This window comes from Castanea sativa, chromosome 5 (assembly GCF_040712315.1).
Source record: "Castanea sativa cultivar Marrone di Chiusa Pesio chromosome 5, ASM4071231v1".
NCBI lineage: Eukaryota > Viridiplantae > Streptophyta > Magnoliopsida > Fagales > Fagaceae > Castanea > Castanea sativa.
The window spans coordinates 79,714,534-79,740,603 of NC_134017.1; the positions used below are offsets into that span (position 1 = coordinate 79,714,534).

A 26,070-nucleotide genomic window follows, 5' to 3' on the forward strand; every position below is an offset into this window, starting at 1 on the left:
TAGTATTAACCACCAATAAAATGAAAGTAAACAAGAGGAAAGTGGGTACTCTACGTGGCACATTCTCATGCCCTCTCTCTCTCTCTCTCCTTTCCCTCTCTTACAAACCACAAATCACATTCCGTGATCTATATTCCATCTTCCACTGTTGGCTTCCTCTCTCTGACTTAGATTTCTCTTTCATACACCAAATACAAATCCTTTCATAGAATTATCCACTTCTTAATTATTCTCTTTTTGTTTTTGTTTTTTTGGTTTATATTCAAAACACATCAGTTTGAGAGTTTGTTAATGATTGAAGAAGCATCATTCGCAACACCATGAATGCCACTACAAGAAGTCCTAGTTTCAGTAACAGCAATACATACCATTACCAAACCAATCACAAAAGACCCACAACCAGTTTTCTTGGTACCTTAACTTTCACAAACTCCAGCTCCTACTACTACATTACCAGTAGGTGCACTAGTGCCGATCGTGCCCAAAACAACCGTCATAACCAAAATAACTTCCTACTAGTTCCCAAGGCCACTGCTTCCCAAACTGGCAAAGACAACAAAAACAAGAACAAGAAAAACAAAACAGAAAGTAACAAGAAACTTGTACAGGATGAAAATGTTGTTCCTGCTAATGAAAATGAAGCTGAGCCCATAAAACTAGAACAACAACAACAACAGCAACAGCAGCCTTCAGTTTCAATAAGTTTGGATGATGTGAACCCTGTGGGGTTGGGGAGGAAGTCAAGGCAGTTGTTTGATGAGGTGTGGAGGAAGTTTTCAGGGTTGGGACAGATATCAGGAACAACTAGAGCTGATGACAGGGATGCCCTTGATGCCCTTCTCATTAGAGAAGGTCCTATGTGTGAGTTTGCTATTCCTGGGGCTCAGAATACTACTGTGCTTGTTGTTGGAGCAACTAGCAGGATTGGTCGTATTGTCGTGCGCAAGCTCATGCTCAGAGGCTACACTGTCAAGGTATGTCTTTTTCTTTCTTTCCTTACAGCATTCTTTTATTTTGATGTAAGTGCTCACTCTTTTGCTTTTTGTTAGAATGATGACTAAATGATTTAAGTTGCCATTTCCTAATAGCTTTCCTTGGGAGAATTGGTAATTTGCCATTTCCATATTTTAAGTAACAATTTCCACTGTAAATGATTAAATTCACCCTGTTGTAATAGCCGAGGGTTTCGCAAGAATTGGTAAATTAACACTTTTGATCCCCTTTTTTGTAAGTTGTCGTATGTATATACGGTGTGAAGGTTTTTATTTTCTAGTTTTACAATATGTTAGTGAATTGGCTAGTCCTAGTTAAATAAAAAGCAATAGACTATAATACATGTAGGAGTGGTGATGATTTATAGGATCAAGTAAAAAAATTTCTCAAATCAAAATCATGATCTCATATATTAATAGACAGCCATTCATTGAAATCCAATTGGAAATATCATGAATTTTGTTGTTGTCTGATTTGAAGTCCTGTAATGTCTAAATCTGGCTGTATTTGGCTCATTAATCCAAAATCATGATGTGAGGAACCTTTTGTGTACCTGGTTCATGTAGCTAGATTTTTTTTCTAAATAATAGAATATTATGAGGAAGTTCAAAATTATTCATTAAGAGAAAGCAAGCAAAGGGAACCCTGATAGTATAACATCTGAGAATGGGCTTTTATTGTTGGTGGATTGAAAAAATCTAACTGATTGTTTCCCTTCAAATATCATTCAGATTGTGTGACTAAATAGGGTACAGAATGAACTTGTTCAACTGATATACTAATACCAAAAAACCATAACTCTGTCTCATTCAATGTGATCTCTTAGTATATATGAAATCCTTCACTCATTTCCAGATGTAAATTTTTATGAATTTAATGGAATCTCTTTATACACATGAATTGTGAATTTGGTTCATTGAGTTTAACCTAGTAATACAAAATTTTATAGAAGGCCTCCATACAAGAGGTTTTAAGGTTTCTTATTCATGATTATTAGGCTCTAGTGAGGAAGGCGGACGAGGAAGTGGTGAATATGCTTCCAAGGTCAGTAGAGATTGTGACTGGGGATGTAGGTGATCCATACACACTCAATGCTGCTGTGGAAGGATGCAGCAAGATAATATATTGTGCTACGGCCCGTTCTGCCATCACTGGGGATCTCGTCAGAGTTGATTACAAAGGGGTTTGCAACCTCACCAAAGCATTTCAGGTATGGCCTCATACTGAAACGTCATAACCTTTCTCCGGAAATTCTGTAAATGCGGTAAGCACACACGTTTATTCTGTTAAAGTTTGGCATAAAATTGATGCCTAATTCGAAATACAGGACTACAACAATAAACTAGCACAACTACGAGCAGGAAAAAGCAGCAAAAGCAAGCTTCTGCTTGCAAAGTTTAAATCTGAAGATTCATTGAAAGGGTGGGAAGTTCGCCAGGGAACTTACTTCCAGGATGTGATTGCTTCTAAGTATGATGGTGGAATGGATGCTAAATTTGAGTACACTGAGACTGGAAATGCTGTCTTCTCAGGTAATAATGGTGGACATTAGGCGACGGTGATGTATGTTCAGTTTGGGGCAATTAGAACTGAGAATTACTAGATTTGCAAGTTCTACAATGGGGAGATGATGTCAAAAGAATCAGTATTTATTCTTTCTTTAACTTTGTTTATCATATTCTACTGTAGGATATGTTTTCACCAGGGGAGGGTATGTTGAACTGTCAACAAAGCTTTCACTTCCTTTGGGTCGCACTCTTGACAGGTATGCCATACTTGAAATCTTGATGGAAACTTGGTCTGAATGATGGCTATTTTATGGATACTTTATGACTAATTATACCTCAACTGTAAAGGCTTTCATTCTTCCACACTCAAAACTTTCATGTTTAGGTATGAGGGTCTTATTCTCTCTGTTGGTGGAAATGGAAGGTCTTATATTTTAATTCTTGAAGCTGGTCCTACAGCAGATACAACTCAAAGCAAATTGTACTTTTCAAGATTTAGTACAAAGGCAGGATTTTGTAGGGTAGGTCCTTTGTTTTATTTAGTAAACTTTGTTTCTTTTGGTGCAACCAAATTGTGTTCCCATTTTTTCTTTTATAAGCCTTTTGACAAGTCAGGACTGTATGGAATTGACAGGTGAGAGTACCATTTTCGTCCTTCCGCCCGGTGAAACCAGATGATCCACCATTAGATCCATTCCTTGTACATACAATGACCATACGGTTTGAGCCTAGAAGACAGGTTTGTGGATTACCTGACTGATTGCAGGGATTTGAATTTGGTTAATGTTTTGTTTCCTTCATTTCTGTTTATGGCTTTTAACAATAGCATGTGATTTCTACAGCACTATCAACACTGTTGTGATAAAATTACTTTTGCATACTTTTTGAGTCTCTTTTATTACTCTAACTTGAATTTGGTTTATCCAGCTTAGAACAGTGTAGAGTAGGTTTCTATAGCTTAAAAATATAAAGTTTGGTGTAACAAAGTTTTATCATAATGGTCAGGGTATGGAAAATACATTGTTTACACTATCCTTCTCATTCTTGGTACACTGTCGCTATGACATAATAGGTCATAATATTTTTTTTCTTGGCAACATTCCAAGTAGTTTTGGTCTTGCCAATGCCCTTTCACCACATTAAATTTGAAATGTGTCATTCCTTTTTTAAAAACATAATATTGTCTTCAGTACATATGAAGGAACCCTCTGAACCAACTTTGCAGTATTCGGTTGTTGCTTTTTTTCACCTTTACGCTTATTCATACATGTTTGTTTTTTTCCCCCTCTAGTATCTTACATTTTAAGGTTACCTACCTTGTCATTTTTTTTTGGAAAACCATAAGGCTAAGTTGTACTAACTGAGAAATGGTTTGAAGAGATCACTAGCTATTAATATTATAGAAAATCTGTGAATTCTGAAGGACCCAGAACATTAGATAGTTTTCTAGACCTACTTCTTTACTAGCATAGAGTGATTTCGAATGGTATTCTCTATCATAGAATCATCATAAACCACTTCAAAAAGCGACAGTGTCATGTTTTTTTTCTTCTTTTTTTTTTCCTTGAAAATACTTTAAATATTGATTACTTAGATATTTTGACAAACTGTGTATGCTATACTACTGCTTAGAATTTCTTCTTTTAACTTCCTCTGTCATCATCATTTGAAATTGTTTTCTTTTTGATGGAATTTAAGTCTTTTTTTATTTCATGCAACCAGGATCACATACATGTTTCCTAGAAGTAAGGTCTCAAAAGTTATTGATATAGTCTTGATTTGCATTGTGTATTACTTGCATTACCATATTCTTTCATATTGTTACATTGATTCTATCATCTGTTAATCACTGCAAAAATGCATTGATTTTTCCTTTTATTTTATCTTCAAAATACCCCTTCATTGAACCACTCATACAGTGCAGTCTCCATATTTTCCAATTGTGAAAGAGAGCAGTCACAACTTAAGCCATATAAGTCCTTTTATCTCTTCGTATCTTTTGGTGTAGCTTGAGTATTTTGGGGACCATGACTTCCAATCATATAGCCTATCTTTTGCCCCTTGATGGAATAGTACTTTTTGTCAACACACTGATTCAATTTATTATTCTTGTTGCAGAGACCTAATGAAGGACCTACAGGACCGAAGCAAGACCTGAGAAGTTTTGAGCTTATATTTGAATATATAAAGGCCTTGCCTGTAGGTGCCTTTATTTGTTATTTCTTGCAAAACAGAAACAATCAGTTTTCCTTACAAACTAGTTAAGGACATTGTATGCTATACCATCCGTTGAAATGTTTGCAAAATAATGCGTTTTAATTTTCACCGTTTCTAGTCATTATTATAACTAAAATAGCTTCTTAATTATTTCCTAATATTGCTTTTTGTGGAACTTTCTTTTATTTTCTCCCTTATGTATGATGTATGAAGGAAAATATATAAGCTTAATTCAGTTTAGAATTGACCATAACACACACTAAAAAATTACTTATAATGCTGAATAAATCAATATCAAATCCCTCACTTCTCACAATGACTGGAAAAATAGATGGAAAAGTTAATTTGCCATTGAAAATTCATGACATCAAATTCAAATAATAGCTCTTGTTTTCACAATCACAGATTCTCCTTGATTTGAAAAAACCTTGTTGAGAACCTAGTCAATCTGTTTTTATGACTTTTATGTTGATTAAGCCCTTTTTTGGTCATCTAGCTCAAGAAATATCGTGAAGTGAGTCAGCTCTTAAAATTAAATTACAGAGGAAACAGTACCATGATTGTTATTCTCTGAACAATTGTCCAGTAATCTGAAGATGCATTGCCATATATGTCAATTATGCAATGCTGGCTTTGGTACCTTAATAAGTGTTTGTGTGGCACATATCTTATCATTATCTTTGATAATTACCAATTTCCCAAAATTTTAATCTATTATTTGTCCCAAAAGATTAAGCTATTGAGAAATAGTGAATTTAATCATTTAGCCATAATTCTAACAATCTTAATTAGAAATTATGTTTTGATGTTTTTTCATGCTATACTGTATCTATATTATGTTTGCATCAAGATGGAAAAATGTGTCCCTCACTGGACAATAAATATTTTACAGAACTTTCTGTATTGACTTCATATGGAGACCAGGATGTATATATGTATTTTCAACGGGCTGTTATTGAGATGATAATTGATGTATTGCAGACTGGGCAAGAAACGGACTTTATCTTAGTTTCATGTACAGGATTAGGGATAGAACCCACCAGAAGGGAGCAGGTTCTTAAAGCTAAGAGGGTTAGTCGGTTATTTTCTTTTGTTCCTTTTACTATTGTAATAGATAATGTTCACTTCTACATTTGCTCACATAAGTAATGTTCTCTTTCTTAAAATGTTCCCAGGCTGGGGAAGATTCATTGAGAAGATCAGGCCTCGGATACACAATCATTCGTCCTGGTCCCCTAAAGGTAAAGCCAATAATTGTTACCCAAAATTTAGGCAAGTTTGTCAATTTTCTTTAACTTCTTTTATTTGTATTTCCTTTGGTTTGGAGAATGTGTGTATCTGTTGCATGTTTACAAAACTTTATACAATGCAAAGGAAGATTGATTCCTCAGAATATTTAACATTAGATCATTGACACTGCTAATTTCCGTTTCACAGCTTCTTAGGCATTTGGATGCTTGGAAATAGATACATTGATGACTCCCTTTATTATGTTAATGCTGAAATATATGCTCTAATGGTGGCTGTTTCGTGTTGCATGGGGAGATGTAGAACTTCCGAGTTCCTTTTCGCATTAGGAAACTTCAAACAAAATAGTTCCACTTGCTGTTAAGTTCTATGGAAAATGCACTTTAATGTATGAAAGATTAATAGGTTAAGAAACAAAAGATTTGACCATTCAGTGTGTGTAGCATATGAGACGGCCCTTGTAGCAGGAGTGGACTTTACAAATGACAAGAAAGATAATGTAGTATAGGTGGAGCATCTGTATACACAAGCTATATTACAAACCCAGGAATGACCTTGGTATTGATAAGCTGTATTCCATTCAGCCTTGGTATAATGTTTTGGGCAATAATATTCTAACAAGCATGCACTAGAAAAATTGTATTGGGAAGTATTTAAAAAGATCTCTAAGGATACCTAGACCTAGTCAATATAGTTGTGCTATACTTTCTATGATACTTGTGAATTTCACTCCTCAAGTTATGTAAATGGTGCCACTCTGATAATGTTATCTAGTTCTATTATAGATTGTTTGGTTGGTTCCACTGCAAAACTGATCAGCAATATTAGTAATTGGTTCTTGCAGGAGGAACCTGGTGGTCAACGCGCCCTCATATTTGATCAAGGAAACAGGATTTCTCAGGTGAGAATGACTTATTCTTAGTTAAGAATGCCTTAATCTTTTCTCTCTATGGTAAGTAAAATGAAAATTTTTGGTATAGTGAGAATGATTTATCCTCTGAAGTCATAAAATAGCATTTAACTGAAACTACTTTCATTCTTAATGTAGGGCATCAGCTGTGCTGATGTAGCTGATATCTGTGTGAAGGCACTACATGACTCAACAGCAAGAAACAAGAGCTTTGATGTGGGTATCACTCTTTTTTTTTTTTTATGTGTGTGTGTGTGTGTGTGAGTGTGTGTGTGTGTGTGGTTAGTTTAGGTGGGATAAATCTAATGTGATTCTTTGACATGTCCAGGTATGTTATGAATATGTTGCTGAGCAAGGGAGGGAACTCTATGAGCTAGTGAGTGAAAATCGCTCAGTAATTTGTAACAAAAGTCAATATAAATTCTTTTTTCAGTTCTTCTACGGCCACACATTTTGTCACAACTTGATGGCATGTACGACTATGGATTGGTTGGTGAACCATGAGTCGCACATAGACCCACTGTTGTTTCTCTACCATTCATAGTTGCACATGTTATCAAGTTATGACAAAGCATGTAACAAAGTGCATGTCCATAAATACTTTCATTTTTTCCCCTTAGGCTTGGCTTAAATTTAAACTAATAGTGTGTTTCTGTCATCTGTACAGGTAGCACATTTGCCTGACAAAGCAAATAACTATTTGACACCTGCGTTGTCCGTTTTAGAGAAGAACACTTGATCATTCTTTTAGTAACCTTGTTTGATATATGTTTCTTAAATATAGTTTTCTTTTGCAAAGTTATTAATGAATTTAATCTTTGTATCTTTTCTGGCCACCTATGTAACTACCCTGTCATACAATGTGTATGTATTCTTATTGTAAATCCAAATGTAGATGGACAATAATTCAAATGATGATAAGCACAATCTTACAACATTCAAAAGCTAAGTCCGGACATTTTTCGATAGGATATGGATATGAGCAAGGCTGTTAAAACCGAATTGTGAAAAAAAAAAAAAAATGAAGAGGTTCAAGTTTTAAGTTCAGAACCATGACAATGTCATAATTAATGAAAATTTAAATAATCTATTAAATTTATAAAAATTAATATATTGACTAATCGAAAAAATACAGTTCTAAAAATTAATACTTTACTAAATGGAAAATATACAAACATACACACTGTAACACAACCTTTTAAAATGTAATTTTATAATTTTATTTACAATTTGAAAAAAAGAAAAAGATTGTTCTATTTTTTATTATATAATTTTTTAAATTCTCCCAATCTATCTCTAGAATTCATTGCAATGTGATGTGAAGCGGCAAGTTATTTCTCAATCCAAATTTTGATGATACACACTTCAAAGAAGTCCATCACTTGATGAAACATTGGCCATCCTAACATTCAACACCAAAAGGTATTTGCCATTAATGGTGCAATGACTTTTCATATTGAGCCATGTAGAAAACAATTACAAACATCTAATTTGCAATTTTTTCTTACAAAAATTCCTTTTATTTTTTTTTCATATAATCCCATCCGAAGGAAAAATAAATCTGGTATATTAGGGTGCTCCATTATTAAAGTGTAATCACTCCATTCCATCATCAAATGGGTCTCCATCAGAGACGTAGATCGGACCATGGTTGTAAACATAGACCCTCAACATGCTGGCAACCAAAGATGACACGTAGATCAGCACAGAGACACAATCTAAGAACATGGACCCCGTTGGCCTAGGACCACAAGCACTATGTTGTTAAAACTGAAAAGATAAGGAAAATCAGATAGAGGGGGCTTGTTCCTTTCCTCTCTCTTTGGTTCTATACCAGCAGAAAGAATGCTAATTCATAGCCCATGTCCAGCAATTTTTCATAGAACCTCAACATATCTTGGAAGTGTCAAATGCAATATCAACAATAACACTCTAAGCATCATCAACAAGAGCACTACTACTAGTAGTATTAGCATCATAAAGAACACTACAGCAGGTCTTATTGGTGCTTATAGTAGCTGTAGAGTGGGACTAACTGGCTTTCTTGTAGCTGCTGTAGTGATAAGTTCTGCAGCAGGAGGAGTAAGAGCAATTGAGGCACCCCAAGAGTCAGAGACTTTGTCTAATATACCACAAACACTTTCAGGTGAGTGTGCTTTGCCCAAGGATTGCAAGAAAGCTAGGATTCAAAGGCCTAAGTCAAGGAAAGCTGAGTCTTGCACTATCAAATGTGTCACCACTTGCATCCGGGGTGGTGAAGGCTCCCCTGGTGAAGGCCCTTTTAATGTCAGAAGGTACAAGGTTTATCCACAGTATGATTTTCCTATGTTTGTATTTTTGAATTTTAGATTCAGGAAAAAAAAAAAAAAAAACTCGTGTCATTTATTTATGTATTCTCTATAGAGTTTCCTTTTTTTTTTTTTTTTTTCCTTTGTTATAATAACATTTGCAAAATTTATAATCATAGAACAAAACTTTGTTATATTTTCTACTTTCAATACGTTTCCATTGCCATTTTGTTGGTGCAGTTCATGTAATTAACTGATAAATAGAATGAAAATTTTCTTGTAATTAATACACTAAAATTATGTATTATGGAGCACATAGATAAGGATTCCCTTTTGGATAGATACTTATGAAGACGATGTTGATAGCCTTTGACTTTGATCTAGATTCAAGAGGCATTATATGTTACAAAATTATAGCAAATGTGATCTCATGTCTGAATTTAGCCTATAAATATAAAGGGGAAAAATGGGCAGGACGAGCAGAGAAAATCATAAACAAGGATTTCTGTCAGACTTTTAATTGTATATTTTGTCCATGTTAATGTGTAAATATAATCAATCAAGGCTATTTTTAACTGTTATTCATCTTCATATAAGCCAAGGCTTTAATAGCATTTGTTAATGCACCCAAGATTTTTTTCTTAGGAATAAAATGTGATTAGGCTTCATCCATTTGTTTTTTTATTGCTTGTTTGACTAGAAAATTTTCATACTTTTCTCTTATTCTGAATTAGTTATTCAACCTAATTTGGTTGAATAGTACCAGAGAGTAGTGAATGTAGGTGCTGTCTTCAACATGTAATTAAAGTGGATATATTGGCTGTGATCCCTTTGTAATTTCTTGCAGACCTCTAGTTGTTTTCAAGCAAGGGTTTCGAAGCCGGCAATACTGGTAATTGTTCTAATCTTGACATCCCTTTTTACCAAATGCTGATTGTGTTTAAAAGAAAGCCAAAGTAAATAAAGAAGTTTATGGTTTTTATGAACCATGTCAAACTTCAAGAGAAAAAGAAAAAGAACTATATCAGTTATCAAAAACTTGTTATTGGGGGGTGGGGTGGGGATGTTGTGAATCTAACACTATACAAAGTATAATGATACTTAAAATTTTAAATGGCGTGATCACGTGACAATGGATCCTTTAGATTTGTAATATTTAATCTAAATTATAAAATGGATGCATTTTAAATTGAGATGATTCTTTTCTTTCCTAAGGAATTGATGAATGTATTTACTTCAACAAGATAATTAGTGCATATAAAGACATGCTTCACAAAGCTTAACATAGGGTAACATTTAGAACCTTAATGAAGCCAAGGCACATACTGTTCTTTTGGCATTTTATCCCTCTTCTATTTCCTTCCCTTTAAAAGAAAAAGTGTGCTTCCAATAATAAATTTCGAATTCACAAATCACAATGTCTAAAATTAGTCACCAAATCTGAAAATGTTTAGGCCTAATTTTATATATTTAGTTCTTCAGCTATTCTTTGTTTCTATTCAACATGATACTTCTGAATACTCTAGTTTTAACATTTTACATGTAATCTGTTTTCTGTGTAGTTTGGTCGAGTGCTCAGATATTTGCAATTTGATTGGGGATGGTGATGATGGACCTTAAAGACTATATGTGATTTATTTAGCGGAACAGTAGAATCTTGATTGTAGACAGATTCTTTTTTCCCACTGATAAGAATGTATAGAGGTACTTTTTTGAGTTCTATCAATTTTGCAATGTTTGTATTCTTTCTCCAGACTTCAACTTGGTATGGTTGAAATGATGAAATCCTAACTTACAGTTAAATATGTATGCAGAATCATCAAATCGGAAATATTAATTTGTATCTTTTTAAAATTTTTCTATGTAGCATGAAATGCATTTTTTTTTTCCTTCCAAAAATAAAAAATAAAAAATTAGGAATAAGAATAATATATTATTAAGCATAAGAGGAAGGTGGGCCAAGCCCACTTCAATTCTATGTTACTCTGTATAAAGAGCATATAAGGGAGAGGGGAAATGGGGTGAGGCCCAACCCATTTATGGAAGGCAGCCTAGCAAAGCCGAATTTTGGGTCAAACATTTACAGCTCGTCCCAACAAAAAGAAGAGAAGAGCTCAAGAATTAGTGGACTATAATGAATTTTTATTTTTACTTTTTAAGAATACTAAATATTTTTAACACACACGCGAGGAGAGGAGAGAGAGGAGAAGGTTTTAAAAAAACTTATAGTGGTGTATATTAATGACTTGAAATGAATAAGATCAATAACTAATGACAAAGCTACAGTACATAGAATAATAATAATTGTAAGTGCACAATTGTACCTAGACTCAAAGAAAAATGTGGGCTCGGGTCCAATGAGCCTTAAACAATAAGATTTGTAGAGTGTGGATTTAAAATCTAGGCTATTGGAAGCTTAATTAGCAGGTTAGAGTGTTACAATCTGTGCAAATGATGAACAAATGTGACAAGGGAACCTCCTCGGACGTAAGCTGAGGGCAATTTGTATATTACTTTTTTTTTTTTGTTATGCCAAAGATTACAGTTCTTTTTTCTTCCCCCCTTTTTTCTCCTCCCGTGTCTTCTTAAATACTTCTTCTTCTTCTTTATTTAGTCAACGTGTCACACAAATCTTATCCTTAAATACCCCTTTTTCCACCACCTTCTTGAAGTTTTTAAATAACAGCAGGAAGGTTGAATTCTACTGTTCAGAGGTCATTTCCCCATTAATGCGGCCATGGAGGTAGATACAGGGTCTTTAATGTGGAGGTAGCAGCCTTTTTCTGAGATATTTCTCTCACACCGCTGCATCTAGAGGGTACTTGGATCCCCATCTTACCCAATAGTTTTTCCAAAATTTGCCTTTAACCTTCTTGGCAAGTCTCAGGGTCATTTCCGGGCCTGTTCGAGGAGACATTCCTCCTCGGACAACTCCTCGGACCTTCGCAGTGCAGCCTGACTTGTGGGCCTAGAGGTCTTTGATAAAAAACAAACTGGTATCCGTCAATAAAGCCCAAGACCCAAATGTTTGTTCGGGAACTTTTACCCCCCACAATAATTATAAATAAATAAAGTAAATTTCTCTCTTTGTGGTCAGAGTAATTATAAATTAACTCTATGCTTTTTAGAAACCATCACTAAACGTTCATGTGATAATTTGGAGTAAAAATAATAATAATAATAATAACGATTTTTATCCCGGTTAATTGATTTATTTGGACCTAAATGAATGGTAGTAGATTGAAATGGACAAAAAAGACCAAAATGCTATGTTGGTGTGGCGTAACAGGAGCATAGCAGTAATTCAGCTTTTAGATATTACTAGTTGCAGATTCACGCGATGCGGGAGAATAAATAATAATTTAGTATTGTAATATAAAGTGTAATTTTTTTTGAAAATAATTTGTTCTCCCTAAAATTAAACAATTTCTATTTGGTCCAATTTGATCCACTTAGTCAATTTCAGTCTCCCAAGTCCATTTTAGACTATTTGGGCCTTAAATTGATTCTTTTTATAGGTTTTTTTGGAAGTTTAGCTCAAAAATTCAAAATTTTTTTTTCTTCATTTTTTTATTTGAAAAATATGAAATTTTATTATAGTTGGGCTAAAATCTTTAGTTTTGAGTTAAAAAATACAAAGAAAAATGCTAAAATTGACATTAGAAATTGGAAATATAAGTCCTAAAAATGATAAATATTCAAAAGTCTTATTCAACCCACATTGGTTCTATTCAGTCCATTCTATCCTCTTTGGTCCAATTTAGTCCTATTCAGTCTATTCGATCCTATTTAGTCCTATTCAGTCTATTCGATCCTATTTAATCTATTCTGTCCACTAATGTTCTATTCGGTCCAATTCAGCCCATTCAGTCTCAATCAATATGTTTTGGTCTAATTCGGTGCATTCAGTCCACATTGGCCCTATTATGTCCACATTGGTCCTGTTCTATCTACTTAGGTCTAATTCGGTCCATTCAGTCCACATTGACTCTATTCGGTCCACATTGGTCCTAGTTGGTCCATTTTGTCCACTTTAATTCTATTCAGTCCTATTCGGGCCATTCGGTTTATTTTCGTCCTATTTGGTCCATTTTGTCCACTTTGATTCTATTCAGTCCATTATGCCCACTTCAGTCCACTTCGGTCCTATTAGGTCTATTCTGTCCACTTCCATCCTATTCGGTCTATTCGGTCCTATTTTCTCCTTCAGGTCCACTTTATTCTATTTGGTCCAATTTGGTCCATTTAGATCATTTTGGTCCACTTTGATTGGTAGGCTAGTCGCGTCCAACATCTTGCATAAGACTTAATTTCTTATGCCATATAGCTAGGAAAGCAAAGAAGAGAAAATCATGTATATGAAAACATTTTGCCATAGCGTTATTTAATAAGTAATGATTATAATACACTAGTTATTGTATACTTATTATATACATATTACCATGTAAGTTGAGATCGTGTTTTGAAAATATGATTTCAATTGAAAAAGTGTGAAACGAAAACAAGATTTTATTATATCTCAATTTAAATTGAAATCATGTATTTTTCACCGAGAGTGTGTAATGAAGAGTGTATATCAAAGCTTAGTCTATTTTAACTTCTCATGCACCCCTTCAATGCCACATAACTCACCAACAAAGAGACATTCAATATATATGTGTCACTCACCAATGAAAGCATACAATGACAACCTCATCTCTTGCATGACTATTCACTACAAAACAATATATGTATATATAATGCTAAGTGGTGTTGAAACTGCCTTGGTCCTTCCATTGCCTTCTAAAGACACAAAAATCACATCAAACATTAGAATTAAGACAACCCCATCTCTGTCAAAACAAAGACCTCCACAAAATCGATTCAAGCAAAAAAAACAAGATAGTCACATAGATGGTTAGATAGCTAGATAGATAGATAGATAGATAAATCCCATGGGAGAAAACACAACCACTAATAATAAGACTACTAAAAAAAGCACCAACACAACTACCAACAAAAACAAAGATGGTAATTCAACTTCAAAGTTTGTGGACAAGAGTAAGAGCAACAAAAAGGAAGAGCAGCAAGAGATAACAGAAGGGAATACTACTGATATGGGTGTGGGCCGTGTGGCCACTGATATAAGGAAGAACTTTGGAGCCATAAAGGAGAGGGTATTGGAGAAACTAGCTGCAGCTTCTGTACCAGCTGATGCTTTGGACAGCGCAAGACACTTCTTGGAGGGTGTGGTTAGAGATGTGACTGTGGCAGCTCAAGGTCTCACCAAGGATGCCTTGCATCGTATTAAGACACATCTTGTTGATATCATGCCTTCCCTCTCTCCAGCCATCACCAGAAAGGTCTTCCTCTCTCTCTTTCTCATACAATTATGATGTGTAATTGTGATTTTTTGATTGGACCAAAATGTGGTGTTAGTTCCTAAACTTTAGCTCACAAGTGATTTTATTTAGTCCCTCAAATTAAAATTAATTCAAAGACTTGAAGTGATCGATTTTAGTCCCTACCAAACTTAAATTGATGTATTTTAGTCCATATGAAGTGATTATATGCTAATTTTAGTTTGACCATGTTATTTAAGGGACTAAAAGCTATTAATTTAAACTTAGGGGACTAGACTCCCTCGTGAACTAACTATAACAGTGTATTTAAGAATTTTTTTTTAGTTTAATAAGTATAAGCTTATCCTATTTTCAAGTAGACTGTACATATTTAATTATTTATCTGGTTTTGCATAGATGTTCAGCAAATAACAGTGAATTTCTAAATTCATCAATAGGATTTTGCAAGTAAGATGAGATAATATAAATGGATGAACAGAAAAGACTCAAATCCTAGAGGTGAGGTGACTAAAACTTTCAAGATGTGAGTGGCGCACGTGAAAAATTTGTCTCATTAAATCTATATATTAAAAAAATGCATTACAATCATTTTTTTTCCTTGAATCTTTATAAAGCAACATTTCATAAGTGGCTGACAATGACTTGGATAAAGGGCGTAAAAGTTGTTTTAAAAGTTTGCATCCACCCTCTTCCTTTTCTTTCTCTCCATTTTGGGCAGAGTGTGTATCTAATTCACCAATTGGATCCAATTTAATTCAATTTGCTGCCTTGGATTGGTTTTTATGAGTTGATACTTTCTTTTTGTCATGTGTTGGGTCGAGTTTGGATTGATAGTTTTATATACTCATCTGATCCAGTCTAACACAACATATATTTATAAAATTATTATATTACACTTATTTCTGAGAATTGTTTTTAATGTATTTGAAAATTTGGAATATAATTTTAGCACATTATGCAAAATGTAATTATTTATTAATAGAAAAGTGTTTTAAATAGTGAATGCAAATCTTTTTTTTACTAGTGATGTTGGTTTAATCTAAAATCTCCAACCCACTCCGGTTAGCTTCTATGCTTGTGACGAGTTGGGATGAGTTTGAGTATTTCTCAACCCAATGAGGTCGGATCAGGTTGGAAATTCTGCAATCTAATTCTGATCCAACTTGACCCATGCATGCCCCCAATTTTGGGGAGATTATGTTTTGTGGGCTTGGGTGGAAAATCATTCTCTATCTTCTTTTCTCAACAAAAAAAAAAAAAAAGAAGAAGAAAAAAAAAAACACCTATCTTCCCCCATTTTTCATCATTCCCCTTTCCATCCTATTGTACTTTTCCTTTTAATCCTATTCCTTACAGGAAGAATATATTTATTTTAATATTTCAATAAAATTACTGTGTTTGGTAATATTATTTTACCCGGTGATCATCTTTTCTACGATTCTACTCAATATGAAGTATGAAACTTAGTCAAGTGATTGGTTCAAAAGGTTTTTAATTTGAATCAAGTACATTTTTGTTCATTGCATAACCTATCCATAAAATTTCTAAATTTAATAGCAGTTCCAAGTAAAAATTAATTTTAGTTATTGATGTTTATTTAATTTTAATGTAAATGTTGTCATGTTTATATGACAAAGAACAGATGGTAGATGATGCAGAGAAGGAAGCTAATGGAGATCAGACAGAGTCTGCAAGTGAAGAGGATGGAGCTCATGATCAACCACCACATAATGGCAAGGCCCCATATATGTCCCCAGCTTCCTCTCTGTTTGCTTCTCTGGTTAATAAACCATTTTCAAGGCTCTGATGAGAATTTGAATAGCCCCACCCCAACTTTTTTTGTTTTCCTATCTTTTCTTAATTAGTTCAAATATGAGGTATATATAACATATACAGTCAAATAATGCAACAAGAAAAAAGGAGAATTGTTCAAGTTGATAATGGTCCAAAGGATGAGACTGAGGTGCCAGATGAGGAGCAGCTTTTCTTTCAAACCTTCTTTTAGGTTGTAACAAGAATAATGGAAAATGTTTGTTTTCATGAATGTGTTTTTTCTCTCTCTTTCTTTGATTTTCTATGTGTTAATAAAAGTCTTAAATGATGTTGAACTAGACTTTCCTCCCAAAGGAAAATTATTAGATGTCACACAAATTTTCTTGTAAATTGTCACATTTGGTTTTGGAGATGAGATGATATAAACAAGGAGATACATGTGGTGAGGAGAAACACATAGTACTAAGATTGATTCTGTGTTTCTTTTTCATTTTTTTTTTGCAATTTGATAAGGATTTTTGATATTTGACGAATGATTACATTACCCCATATGTTTCTTCTTGGGTTGAAATTTTATTATTAAGTTTGATTAGCAAAGTTTAGTAATGTGGTAATAAATCTGTTTCATTGGTATATTTGATAATAGCACATATTAAATTTATTAATATATATATTTTTAACTATCTAAAATAAAAAGTGCAAGATAATGAATGTGGCTCATACATGCACTAGCAATGAAAGCAATAAATTAAAGGAAGAAACTTAAATGTTTTTTTATTATTATTTAGAAATTGAGTTATTTTTTAAAAATTATTTTATAAAATTATCTCATTTTCCTATATTTGGTAGCTCCTTAAATAAGTTGAAAAACAAAATTTTAACTTCCCTTATTTAGCTTTCGGTAAGGCTGAGATATAAGTTATATTTTTTTTTTGGGCAGAGCTTGTGTCCAGTGAAAATTTTCATTGGACATGGTAAGATTTGGACATGTGTCCACTCTTGGACACGTATCCCCAATCCAACGTGTCTAGTGAAAACTTTCATTGAACACAAGTCACATCCTTTTTTTTGTTGACAAAAAATAATTTTTTGACACATTTTTTGATGCTATCAATCGTTAAAAAACACAAAAAACTATAATTACATCTTATTTTTCATCGCAAGACGACGAATATTTATATACTGAACAATAAACTAGTACGTCTATTCAAATATAATAAGTGCATCCTTTCCTATATAAGAACAGGAAGGCCCAATAAAACCCGCACACAATAATGCTAATATATGTTGGTGGCGCCGACATTCTCGCTGTTGGGCTGTGTCGTTCGGCCGAAGCCCATCAACCCTTTTTTTTGTCTTTCATAATTAGTTAAAAATAATAAAATATGAGGTATGTATAAATGGAACAAGAAAAGGGCATCGTTCAAGCAAGCATAAATTGACATATGTACGGCCACAAGGGTCAATAGGAGGCATAATTAAATGTTAACATAAATTAAAGAGTAAATAAGGTTTTTAAAGTTTAACCCTTCTGAGAGAGATATATATATATATATTTTGAAACTAACCTTTCTATATTTAAGTGAATATCAGAAACATGATAGAAAACTTGATAAAATGTTGGTCTTGAATTTTCTTTGTATGTCATCACCAAGTCATTTATCAAAACATTTTGACTGTACAACATTTGACAAAGCTTTAGGAGCACAGTCATGAACTTCTTTTAGCAACAGACCTATTCACTTTAATAATTCTACAAGGTTAAAAACTAGGCGAAACTACATTATTAGTCCTTAAAGTTTATCTTGTGAGCGCTATTGGTTCCTTAAGTTTCAAATGAGTGCTATTAGTCCCTCTAGTTAAAAAAATGAGAATTGTTAATCCTTTAGTTAATTTTTGTTAGCATTATTGTCAATGTGGCTAACAGAAAAATGACATGACATTTTTAACTTTAGTGTAAGTCTAAATGGCAATAGCCACATTGATGAATTTGCCAAGCTAGCATGTGAATTATTATTATTATTATTATTATTTATTTATTTATTTATTTATTTTTGTTAAAAAAATTCCACGTGTTCTTGTGACTTCCCCCTACACTTTATCTTCCTCCTCTCCCAGCTAGCGGTGCTATCACTATTGCTACCGTTGCTACTGCTTCAGCCACTCCCACTACCATTAGCCACTGGCGATTCAAACTGTTATCATCGCCACTACATCAGCAGCACAAAACATCTCTATGTCCTTCGCCAATCACCACGGATCTCCATGGCTAATCTTGAAGGATCTTTATGTATCTTTGTTCTTAAGATTTGTTTCCAATGGATCTATAAATTAAATAAAGACGTTTAAGTATTATATTCAGATCTATTTTTCTTTGCAAAATGTTAAAGATTGTTTTTCTTCTCTGGCCCAACCAATCTTTGTGGGGATCATCAGTTGCCTTTTAACAAGAAAGATTGTGTTCATTGAATCCTTTTGTTGGGTTTCTTGCACCCAATCAATTAATATTTGTGTCCAATGCATCTTGCTATGAGAGAGAGAGAGAGTTTTATAAGAATTTGTATGGTCAAAGGTGGATCTACTTACTTTGCCAACAGATTTGTGTTGCCTTTGATGTGATTTGGTGACTGGATTGGAGGTTTGGAAGACGGCAGAGCAGAGAAAGAGGAGGGAGGGAGGGGTTGAAGCCAATCTTTTTTTTAAAATATATTTTTTTTTATAAATATATATATATATATATAAATATTAATGAAAGATTACGTAGTAAAATTAAATAGCTGACATGCCATTATATACCCATTAGTTTTTGTCATTACATCCACGTAGACAATAATCCTAACAGAGTTAGCAAAAAGACTAACAGTGTTCATTTTTTAAACTTAAGGTACTAAAAGCACTCACTTGAAACTTAAGGAACCATTTCTGCTCATATGGTAATTTTCAAGGACTAATGGTGTAATTTCGCCTAAAAACTATGTACCATTGTAGAAATATCATACAAAAGAGGAGCAATTTCATTTCTAGTGTTTTCTCTTAATTCCAAAAGCGAAATCAAAGCCAATGAGTGTGTGCAAAAGAAAATGTCTTTACATCTCACTTGCAGCAAGTTTTCTTAAAGGAAGCACCATTGGCCAATTTTTTGACATCATCAATAGAAAGGAAAGAAAATGCAATGACAACCAAATTGAACCCTGCCTACACACAAAAACCAACTCTAACCCATAACATCCAGAACATTGCAGCATCACAAACTGTATCAAGAACCCATGTACCTTCGTATACGCAATGCACAGACTATCAATTTTTGGTAACAAAAGGCCTTTACACTTTAAAATTTTAGCAATTGAACCCATGTATCTTTTTTTTTTTTTTGGTGGGTAGGGTGTTTTCAATGGACATGCCATGCTTCAGTTCCTCTCTCCACACATTAGGTTAAGGAAGGATGAATTATCTAAGGTCATTGTTACAGCCCGAAGAGTGTATAGATACTGGCACCTTCTACAAAATATCCACATCTATCAACAAACATGCTCAAGCTCTTATAGCCAAAGAGTCTTGTAGTTCAACAACATTGCCTGCTCTTTTTTGAGAAAATCAGGTTCAAATACCACCCTAACTATCAAGTAATTAATATATATATATATATATATATATATATATGAGATTTTATAAGTTATTCATACATTCCTATGAAAATCACCAACAATATTCATGTCTGGTGTGTGGATCATCACATGTGACGTGATTAAGTGAGCAGACTCACACAAAGTCTTCCTTTAGTTCGTGTGTTTTGAACAAAAAACAGATGCATAAATGCGACTAATAAAGCTGCAAAACCATTTAGTTCGTAAGCATTCAGTAAACACCAGAAGGCTAAAGTTAAATGCCTTTGTATAACAGAGGGGCTGAGCATGAATTTTGTGTGGTTAATTCATGCTGATTCAGCGATTAGTTTTGGACTAGATACAGTTTCACTCAATTCAGAGCCCTTGGTTTCAAAAGGGAATGGCAGTACACAAATACCTAAAAAGATTACAATCTCAAAAAGATCAATAGTTGCTGTTTGATGACAATCATGTACAGAACCCACTGCCACAAGAGGACATAACATTCCACCAATTATTCCAGCTGAGCTTGCAATTCTGACGCCTGTTGTTCGAACTTAGGTTTGGAATATCTACACTTCAGTGAAATAAAATAAACATTAAATTCTTGCCACTAATTGAAACACTTTCAAGGATAAACATGAAAAGTAACACTAACAAACAAGAGTAAAGAAAAAAAGAATCTAACATATTTTTCAACTGCTCATGACAATTTTCATAAGAATGTCACTTCCATAGGTTAAAACAATGAGATAAGACAAATTAAAAGTTAACAAGTTGTGAAGACCTTAAAGCATCTGGATGATATTGGATCAAAATGAAGATTTCAAATGCAATCATCAGAATTCCACAAACAAAAGTAGATTAAAAGAGGTAACTTAATGAGATCCATAAGAAAAAGTGATGTAAGGGCTACTTGATTTAGGAAATGGTAATATGCAGTTTTATGTAGGCAGAGACAACATAAAAGATAAACATTTGTTATTCCATATGGCAAGGAAAGCAAAGATAAACATTTCCCATTAGTGTTAATATCTTTAAGGATTGTTATTATAAAAATAAAAATAAAGACGTAAGCGAAAAGTCACTTTTTTCACTGAAAGTCAGTGTGTGTGTACAGTGTGCAATGAAGAGTTTGTAACAACAATTAGCCTATTTTTACTTCTCATGCACCCACTTAATGCCACATATGACATAACTCACAAAAAAAAAAAAGACATTCCATATATACGTGTCACTCTCCAATGAAAGCATACCATGACAACCTCATCTCTAGCATGATTATTCACTACAAAACTATACATGTATATATAATGCTAAGTGGTGTTAATACTTCCTTGGTCCTTCCATTGCCTTCTAAAGACACAAAAATCACATCAAACATTGGAATTAAGACAACCCCATCTCTGACAAGGACTCAAAACAAAGACCTTGACAAAATCAGTTCAAGCAAAAAAATTAGACAGTCACATAGATAGATAAATCCCATGGGAGAAAACACAACACTAATAATAAGAGTACTAGCAATAACAAGAACACCACGACCAACAAAAACAAAGATGGTAATTCAACTTCAACGTTAGTGGACCAGCAAGAGCCAAAAAGAAAAAGGAAAAGCAGCAAGGTATATCAGAAGGGAATACTAGTGATATGGGTGTGACTATTGATATAAGAGAAATTAAAATTATTTCCAAGACTTAAAGCGATCGATTTAGTCCCTACCTAAGTTAAACTGATGTAATTTAGTCATAATGAAGCCATAACATGTTAGTTTTTAGTTTGACCAAGTTATTTCAGGGACTAAAAGCCATCAATTTGAACTTATGGGACTAAACTCTCACTCATGAACTAAACTGTAAGGTTTTTTTTTTTTTTTTTTCTCCAAGCAGATTGTATACATTTATCTGGTTTTGCTTTTGCACAGATGTTCAGCTAAAACAGAAAATTTCTAAATTCATCAATAGGATTTAGAAAGTAGGATGAGATAATGTAAATGGATAAACAGAAAAGACTGAAATGCTAAAGGCGAGGTGACTCGCCTTTCCCATAATGAAATTTATAAATTGGCCTGCATTACTTTAGTACTTTAAAAATTACTAACACGTTAAGAATACAAAGAATCTAACATATTTTCAACTGCACATGACTCAATTTTCATATGAATTGTCTCTTCCATAGGTTAAAACAATGAGTTAAGTCAAATTAGGAGTTAAAAAGTTGAGAAGACGTTAAAGCATCTAGATGATATTGGATCCAAATAAAGAGTTCAGATGCAACCATCAGAATTTTCCACAAACAAAAGTTGATGAAAAGAGGTAACTTAATGAGATCCATAAGAAAAAGTGATGTAAGGGCTACCGGATATTATAGGAAATGGTAATATGCAGTTTTATGTAGGCAGAGAGAACATAAAAGCATAAAGTATAGAAAAGAAACATCATATAGCAGGTAAACATCTACCAAGCACTAGCAGGCACTTGTCTCTATCTTCTCTCGGATTTCTGCAAACATGCGAGAGTATTTCTTCTGTAGCTCTTTCCGAGCTATTTCTTCTGGATCTTTCTCTAGCTGTTCCAGATGTAGCGCTGCAATGCTCTCTACTCCTTCAAATCCTTCATTGCTATAATCCGCTCTTTCAACACCAAAGAGATTTTCTGCTTTAGCCCTTCATCTATTTCTTCTAGATCCAGCTCTTCCATATCTACCCAGATGATTGATCCCTCCACATCCAATGCTCTCTTCCAGTCTTCCCCATAATATCTTTCATTGTACTAATCTGATCTTCCAACACAAGAAATTCTCTGCTTAGCCTTTCAAAATCTATTTCTTCTAGATCCAGCTCTTCCATATCTACCCGGATTGATCCCTTCTTCAACAATCCCTGCCCCTTCAAAGATTTCACTAGTTCCTCTGGCAGGGCTTTCTCCAATGCAGGCAAATGCAGAACCTGAGTCCACCAAAACGTTCGACCGTCTTGACGAAATCTTTTGTGGGCTTATCCTCTTATGATTTTGCTGTTTCCATGGAAATAAGATACCAAGCAGAGTACAAGTGGCGCCAACAACCCTCACAAGTTTGTAAGACAAATGAAACTACAAAACAATAATTCAAAGAAACACATAAATTAACCAACCAACAGAACAGCCCTAATAAAAACTAACAAGAAGCTAAGAAATTAATTAATAAATATTAACATTATATATATAAAATTCAGATTCTACACAGCAATATAAGAAATTAATTAATTATAATTCAGATTCTAATTCACAAACAGAACAGCTCTAATTAATTAAGTAATTAATCAAACTAACTAGTTAGACTCTAAGAAAGAAATTAATTAATTAAATAAAAAATTACTCAGTCTCCACGCAAAATAAATAAATAATTGAGACTCAGCGCTAATTAAACAAAAATTTATTGGCGAAAGAACAAAAAGAAAAGAAAGAAGAATGAAATTTTACCTTCTTATTCCAAGTGAATTGAGCCACAATTTGAATCTTTGGGTGGATAATAGCTCCAAATGTCCGATCACCTTTAATCACATTCCCATCCCCATAACATGTCTCCAATATTTTGCGACCTTCGTCGTCAACCGTGCCTATCGGCATCAGCCGACCTTCGTCTTTAACCGTGACCATCAGTATCGTCCACATGTTCTCTCTCCGATTCTCTTAAAACCCTAATATTCTACGAGTATCTGTTTATATAATAGTAGTATATGATTTCGCGGTATTATAAGTCGGTTCGGTTCGGCTGGGCTTTTGTCTTTTCGAACCAATTTTTTTTTTCGAACCAATTTTTTAATTGGGCTCGGTTGGGCTTTTTAAAAAAAAAAAAATAAATAAAAGATGAATGTAGCTGTCCATTGAATTTCTTGTTCTATCAATATGTTTGTAATTTGTAAATTCCATTATTCTAAATATGTTTTCATAGACCTGTAATACCTGCTTGATTTCAGGGCACTCCTTCACTGTTGCCCTCCCAAAAATCAAACTGTCATCGGCAAAAAATAAATGTGAGATTCTAGACCCCCTTGTCGATGCTGCAACACCCTTTAACTTCTTATTTCGAACAGCCTTGTGTAGCAGCATTGACAGTCCTTCAGCACAAATCAGGAATAGATATGGCGACAAAGCGTCCCCTTGGCGCAGCCCTCGCGTTGGAACAATTTGTCCACATGCATGTCCATTGACCCATATTGCGTAAGTGACTGAGGAGACACATCTCATGACCAGGCTGATCTAGTTCTCATGAAATCCCAGTTTGGCCTTGATTTTTTTCGAGCAACCCCATTTCACGTGGTCGTAAGCTTTGCTCATGTCCAGCTTCAATGCCATCTACCCACACTTTCCTTTCTTCAACCTGTTCATGTGATTCATTATCTTATGAGCCACTAGCACATTATCAATGATGAGCCTTTCAGAAATGAAGGCATTTTGATTTTCACAAATTGCATCCTGCAACACCTGCTTCAACTTGTTTGCCACTGCTTTGGATGCTAACTTGTATGCCACATTGCACAGACTGATTGGTATATAGTCAGTCACTCTTTCTGGATTCTTACTTTTTGGGATAAGGACAATATGTGTTTCATGAAAGTTAGGAGGAGCTGCACCATGGTTAAGAAAATACAACACAACACGTGTAACAATAGAATTTACAGTAGGCCAAAAGTGTTGATAGAATAAGGGAGGCATACCATCGGGTCCGGGCGCCTTCATGGGATGCATCTATTTTAAAGCTTTCTCTACCTTTGAGGCCTGAAATTCCTGTAACAGTCTGGCATTCATTCTATTAGTCACTTTGGTCTGGATGGCATCTAACATTTTTGCACTGACCTCTGGTTGAGAAGTTGTAAACAGGTTCTCGAAATATTCCACAAAAGCTCTGCCAATCATCTCCTCATCCTCTTGCCAATTATCTTCTGAATCCCTGATCCTGAGAATAGTGTTTTGTTGGTGTCGGTTGGATGCTTTCGCATGAAAGAAAGAAGTATTACGGTCACCCGACTGCAGCCAACAGTGCCTAGATTGTTGATGCCACATATCTTCTTCCACCGCCAACATTCGATTCAACTTCACCCTTGTTTCTTCACCTCCTCCATATTCACAAGACCATCCCGTCGCCCTTCCAGCTAATGAAGCTTTTTCTGGAGTGTTGATATCTTTCGACCTACGTGTCCAAACGTATTTTTATTCCAAGAGGATAGTGACCTTCTACATTCTTCCATACATTGCGTAAACAGGTGTTGAGTACCCATGCTTTTACCTCTCTCCCAAGCTTCGGACACCACTTCCTCACATTGTTCATCCTTAAGCCACATTGATTCAAACCTAAACATTTTAGATCTCTAACTCAATCTTCGCCTTGTCTGTGGAGCTTTGAGTACCAGCATGCAATGGTCTGATGTTGATGCTGCCACATGGTGTAATCTCAAACCTGGGAACATTGCCACCTAGGATGATGATACTAAGGCCCTGTCCAGACGTTCTCTAACCCAGCCTCGTTTGCCCAGCCTCCTACTCCAAGTAAAGTCAAATCTTATATATCCCATATTTTAGAGGTTGCATCGGTCGTCTCCCTAAAGCTCCTCATCTGCCCTTCAGGCCTTAAGTTACCTCCCACCTTTTCTCCTAGATGTAATATTTCATTAAAGTCTCCCATGCAAATCCATGGAAGAGTACTTCTCTTACCCAACTTTTCCAATAATCTCCAGGACTCCTCTCTTTTACTAGTTTCTGGGTGGCCGTAGAAACCGGTAAATCTGCATGTCCTGTTACCATGTTCTTCAGTAACTATAGCATCGATATTACGAGGCGAACTTCTCCATAAGAGTGCCAAACCTCCACCCGGCCTTATACTATGGACTACCAGACCCTGTTGCTGATCTAGTTTACTTTTGATACCTTCCATTTCTGACACTATGAACTTGGTCTCAATGATGTAGACCAAAATAGGATCTTCCTCCAAAACCGCCTTATGGAGAGCTTTGACTGTATAGGGGTTCCCAAGCCCCTGACAGTTCCAACATATGACACTTATTGCTCCTGGCGGGGCTGTCTAGCAGCTGTTGCCGATCCAAGTTGTGTTGCCATTATTTTACTAAGCGCCAGAACCTCTCCTTCTATTTCCTATTTTTCCCCACTTCCTCTCCCATCAGAATCTCTTCTAGAGGAACATGTATCT

General features: G+C 34.6%; 3 protein-coding genes and 1 long non-coding RNA gene across 5 annotated transcripts; 3 read left to right on the plus strand and 1 right to left on the minus strand.

Moving 5' to 3' along the window:
- The first annotated feature begins 53 nt into the window (after nt 1–53).
- LOC142636461 (protein HIGH CHLOROPHYLL FLUORESCENCE PHENOTYPE 173, chloroplastic) lies at nt 54–7,820 on the plus strand. 2 transcript variants are annotated; one of them, XR_012844326.1, is made up of 13 exons: nt 54–974; nt 1,991–2,203; nt 2,321–2,525; nt 2,683–2,758; nt 2,887–3,022; nt 3,136–3,240; nt 4,620–4,700; nt 5,700–5,789; nt 5,894–5,959; nt 6,795–6,867; nt 7,015–7,092; nt 7,205–7,252; nt 7,544–7,820. XR_012844326.1 is itself a non-coding variant. In XM_075810702.1 (13 exons), the coding sequence occupies exons 1-13, from the start codon at nt 321–323 to the stop codon at nt 7,613–7,615; spliced, it is 1,881 nt and encodes a 626-aa protein (XP_075666817.1). In that variant the 5' UTR covers nt 54–320; the 3' UTR covers nt 7,616–7,820. The 2 variants fall into 2 exon arrangements, 1 of the variants encoding a protein (XP_075666817.1); XM_075810702.1 differs by having other exon boundaries at nt 6,811–6,867.
- An 833-nt stretch (nt 7,821–8,653) lies between these two features.
- LOC142634199 (uncharacterized) lies at nt 8,654–11,018 on the plus strand. The gene is made up of 3 exons (XM_075808491.1): nt 8,654–9,170; nt 10,012–10,056; nt 10,727–11,018. Exons 1-3 carry the CDS (start codon nt 8,722–8,724, stop codon nt 10,782–10,784), a joined length of 552 nt encoding a protein of 183 aa, XP_075664606.1. The 5' UTR covers nt 8,654–8,721; the 3' UTR covers nt 10,785–11,018.
- A 3,042-nt stretch (nt 11,019–14,060) lies between these two features.
- On the plus strand, nt 14,061–16,577 carry LOC142634341 (uncharacterized). The gene is made up of 2 exons (XM_075808636.1): nt 14,061–14,506; nt 16,149–16,577. The coding sequence occupies exons 1-2, from the start codon at nt 14,099–14,101 to the stop codon at nt 16,311–16,313; spliced, it is 573 nt and encodes a 190-aa protein (XP_075664751.1). The 5' UTR covers nt 14,061–14,098; the 3' UTR covers nt 16,314–16,577.
- A 3,521-nt stretch (nt 16,578–20,098) lies between these two features.
- Nucleotides 20,099–23,583, minus strand: LOC142633970 (uncharacterized). Its single transcript, XR_012844009.1, has 3 exons — nt 23,346–23,583; nt 22,345–22,976; nt 20,099–20,456 (listed from the first exon to the last, which is right to left on the minus strand). It is a non-coding gene; the product is annotated as an uncharacterized LOC142633970 (long non-coding RNA).
- Between the last annotated feature and the right edge of the window lie 2,487 nt (nt 23,584–26,070).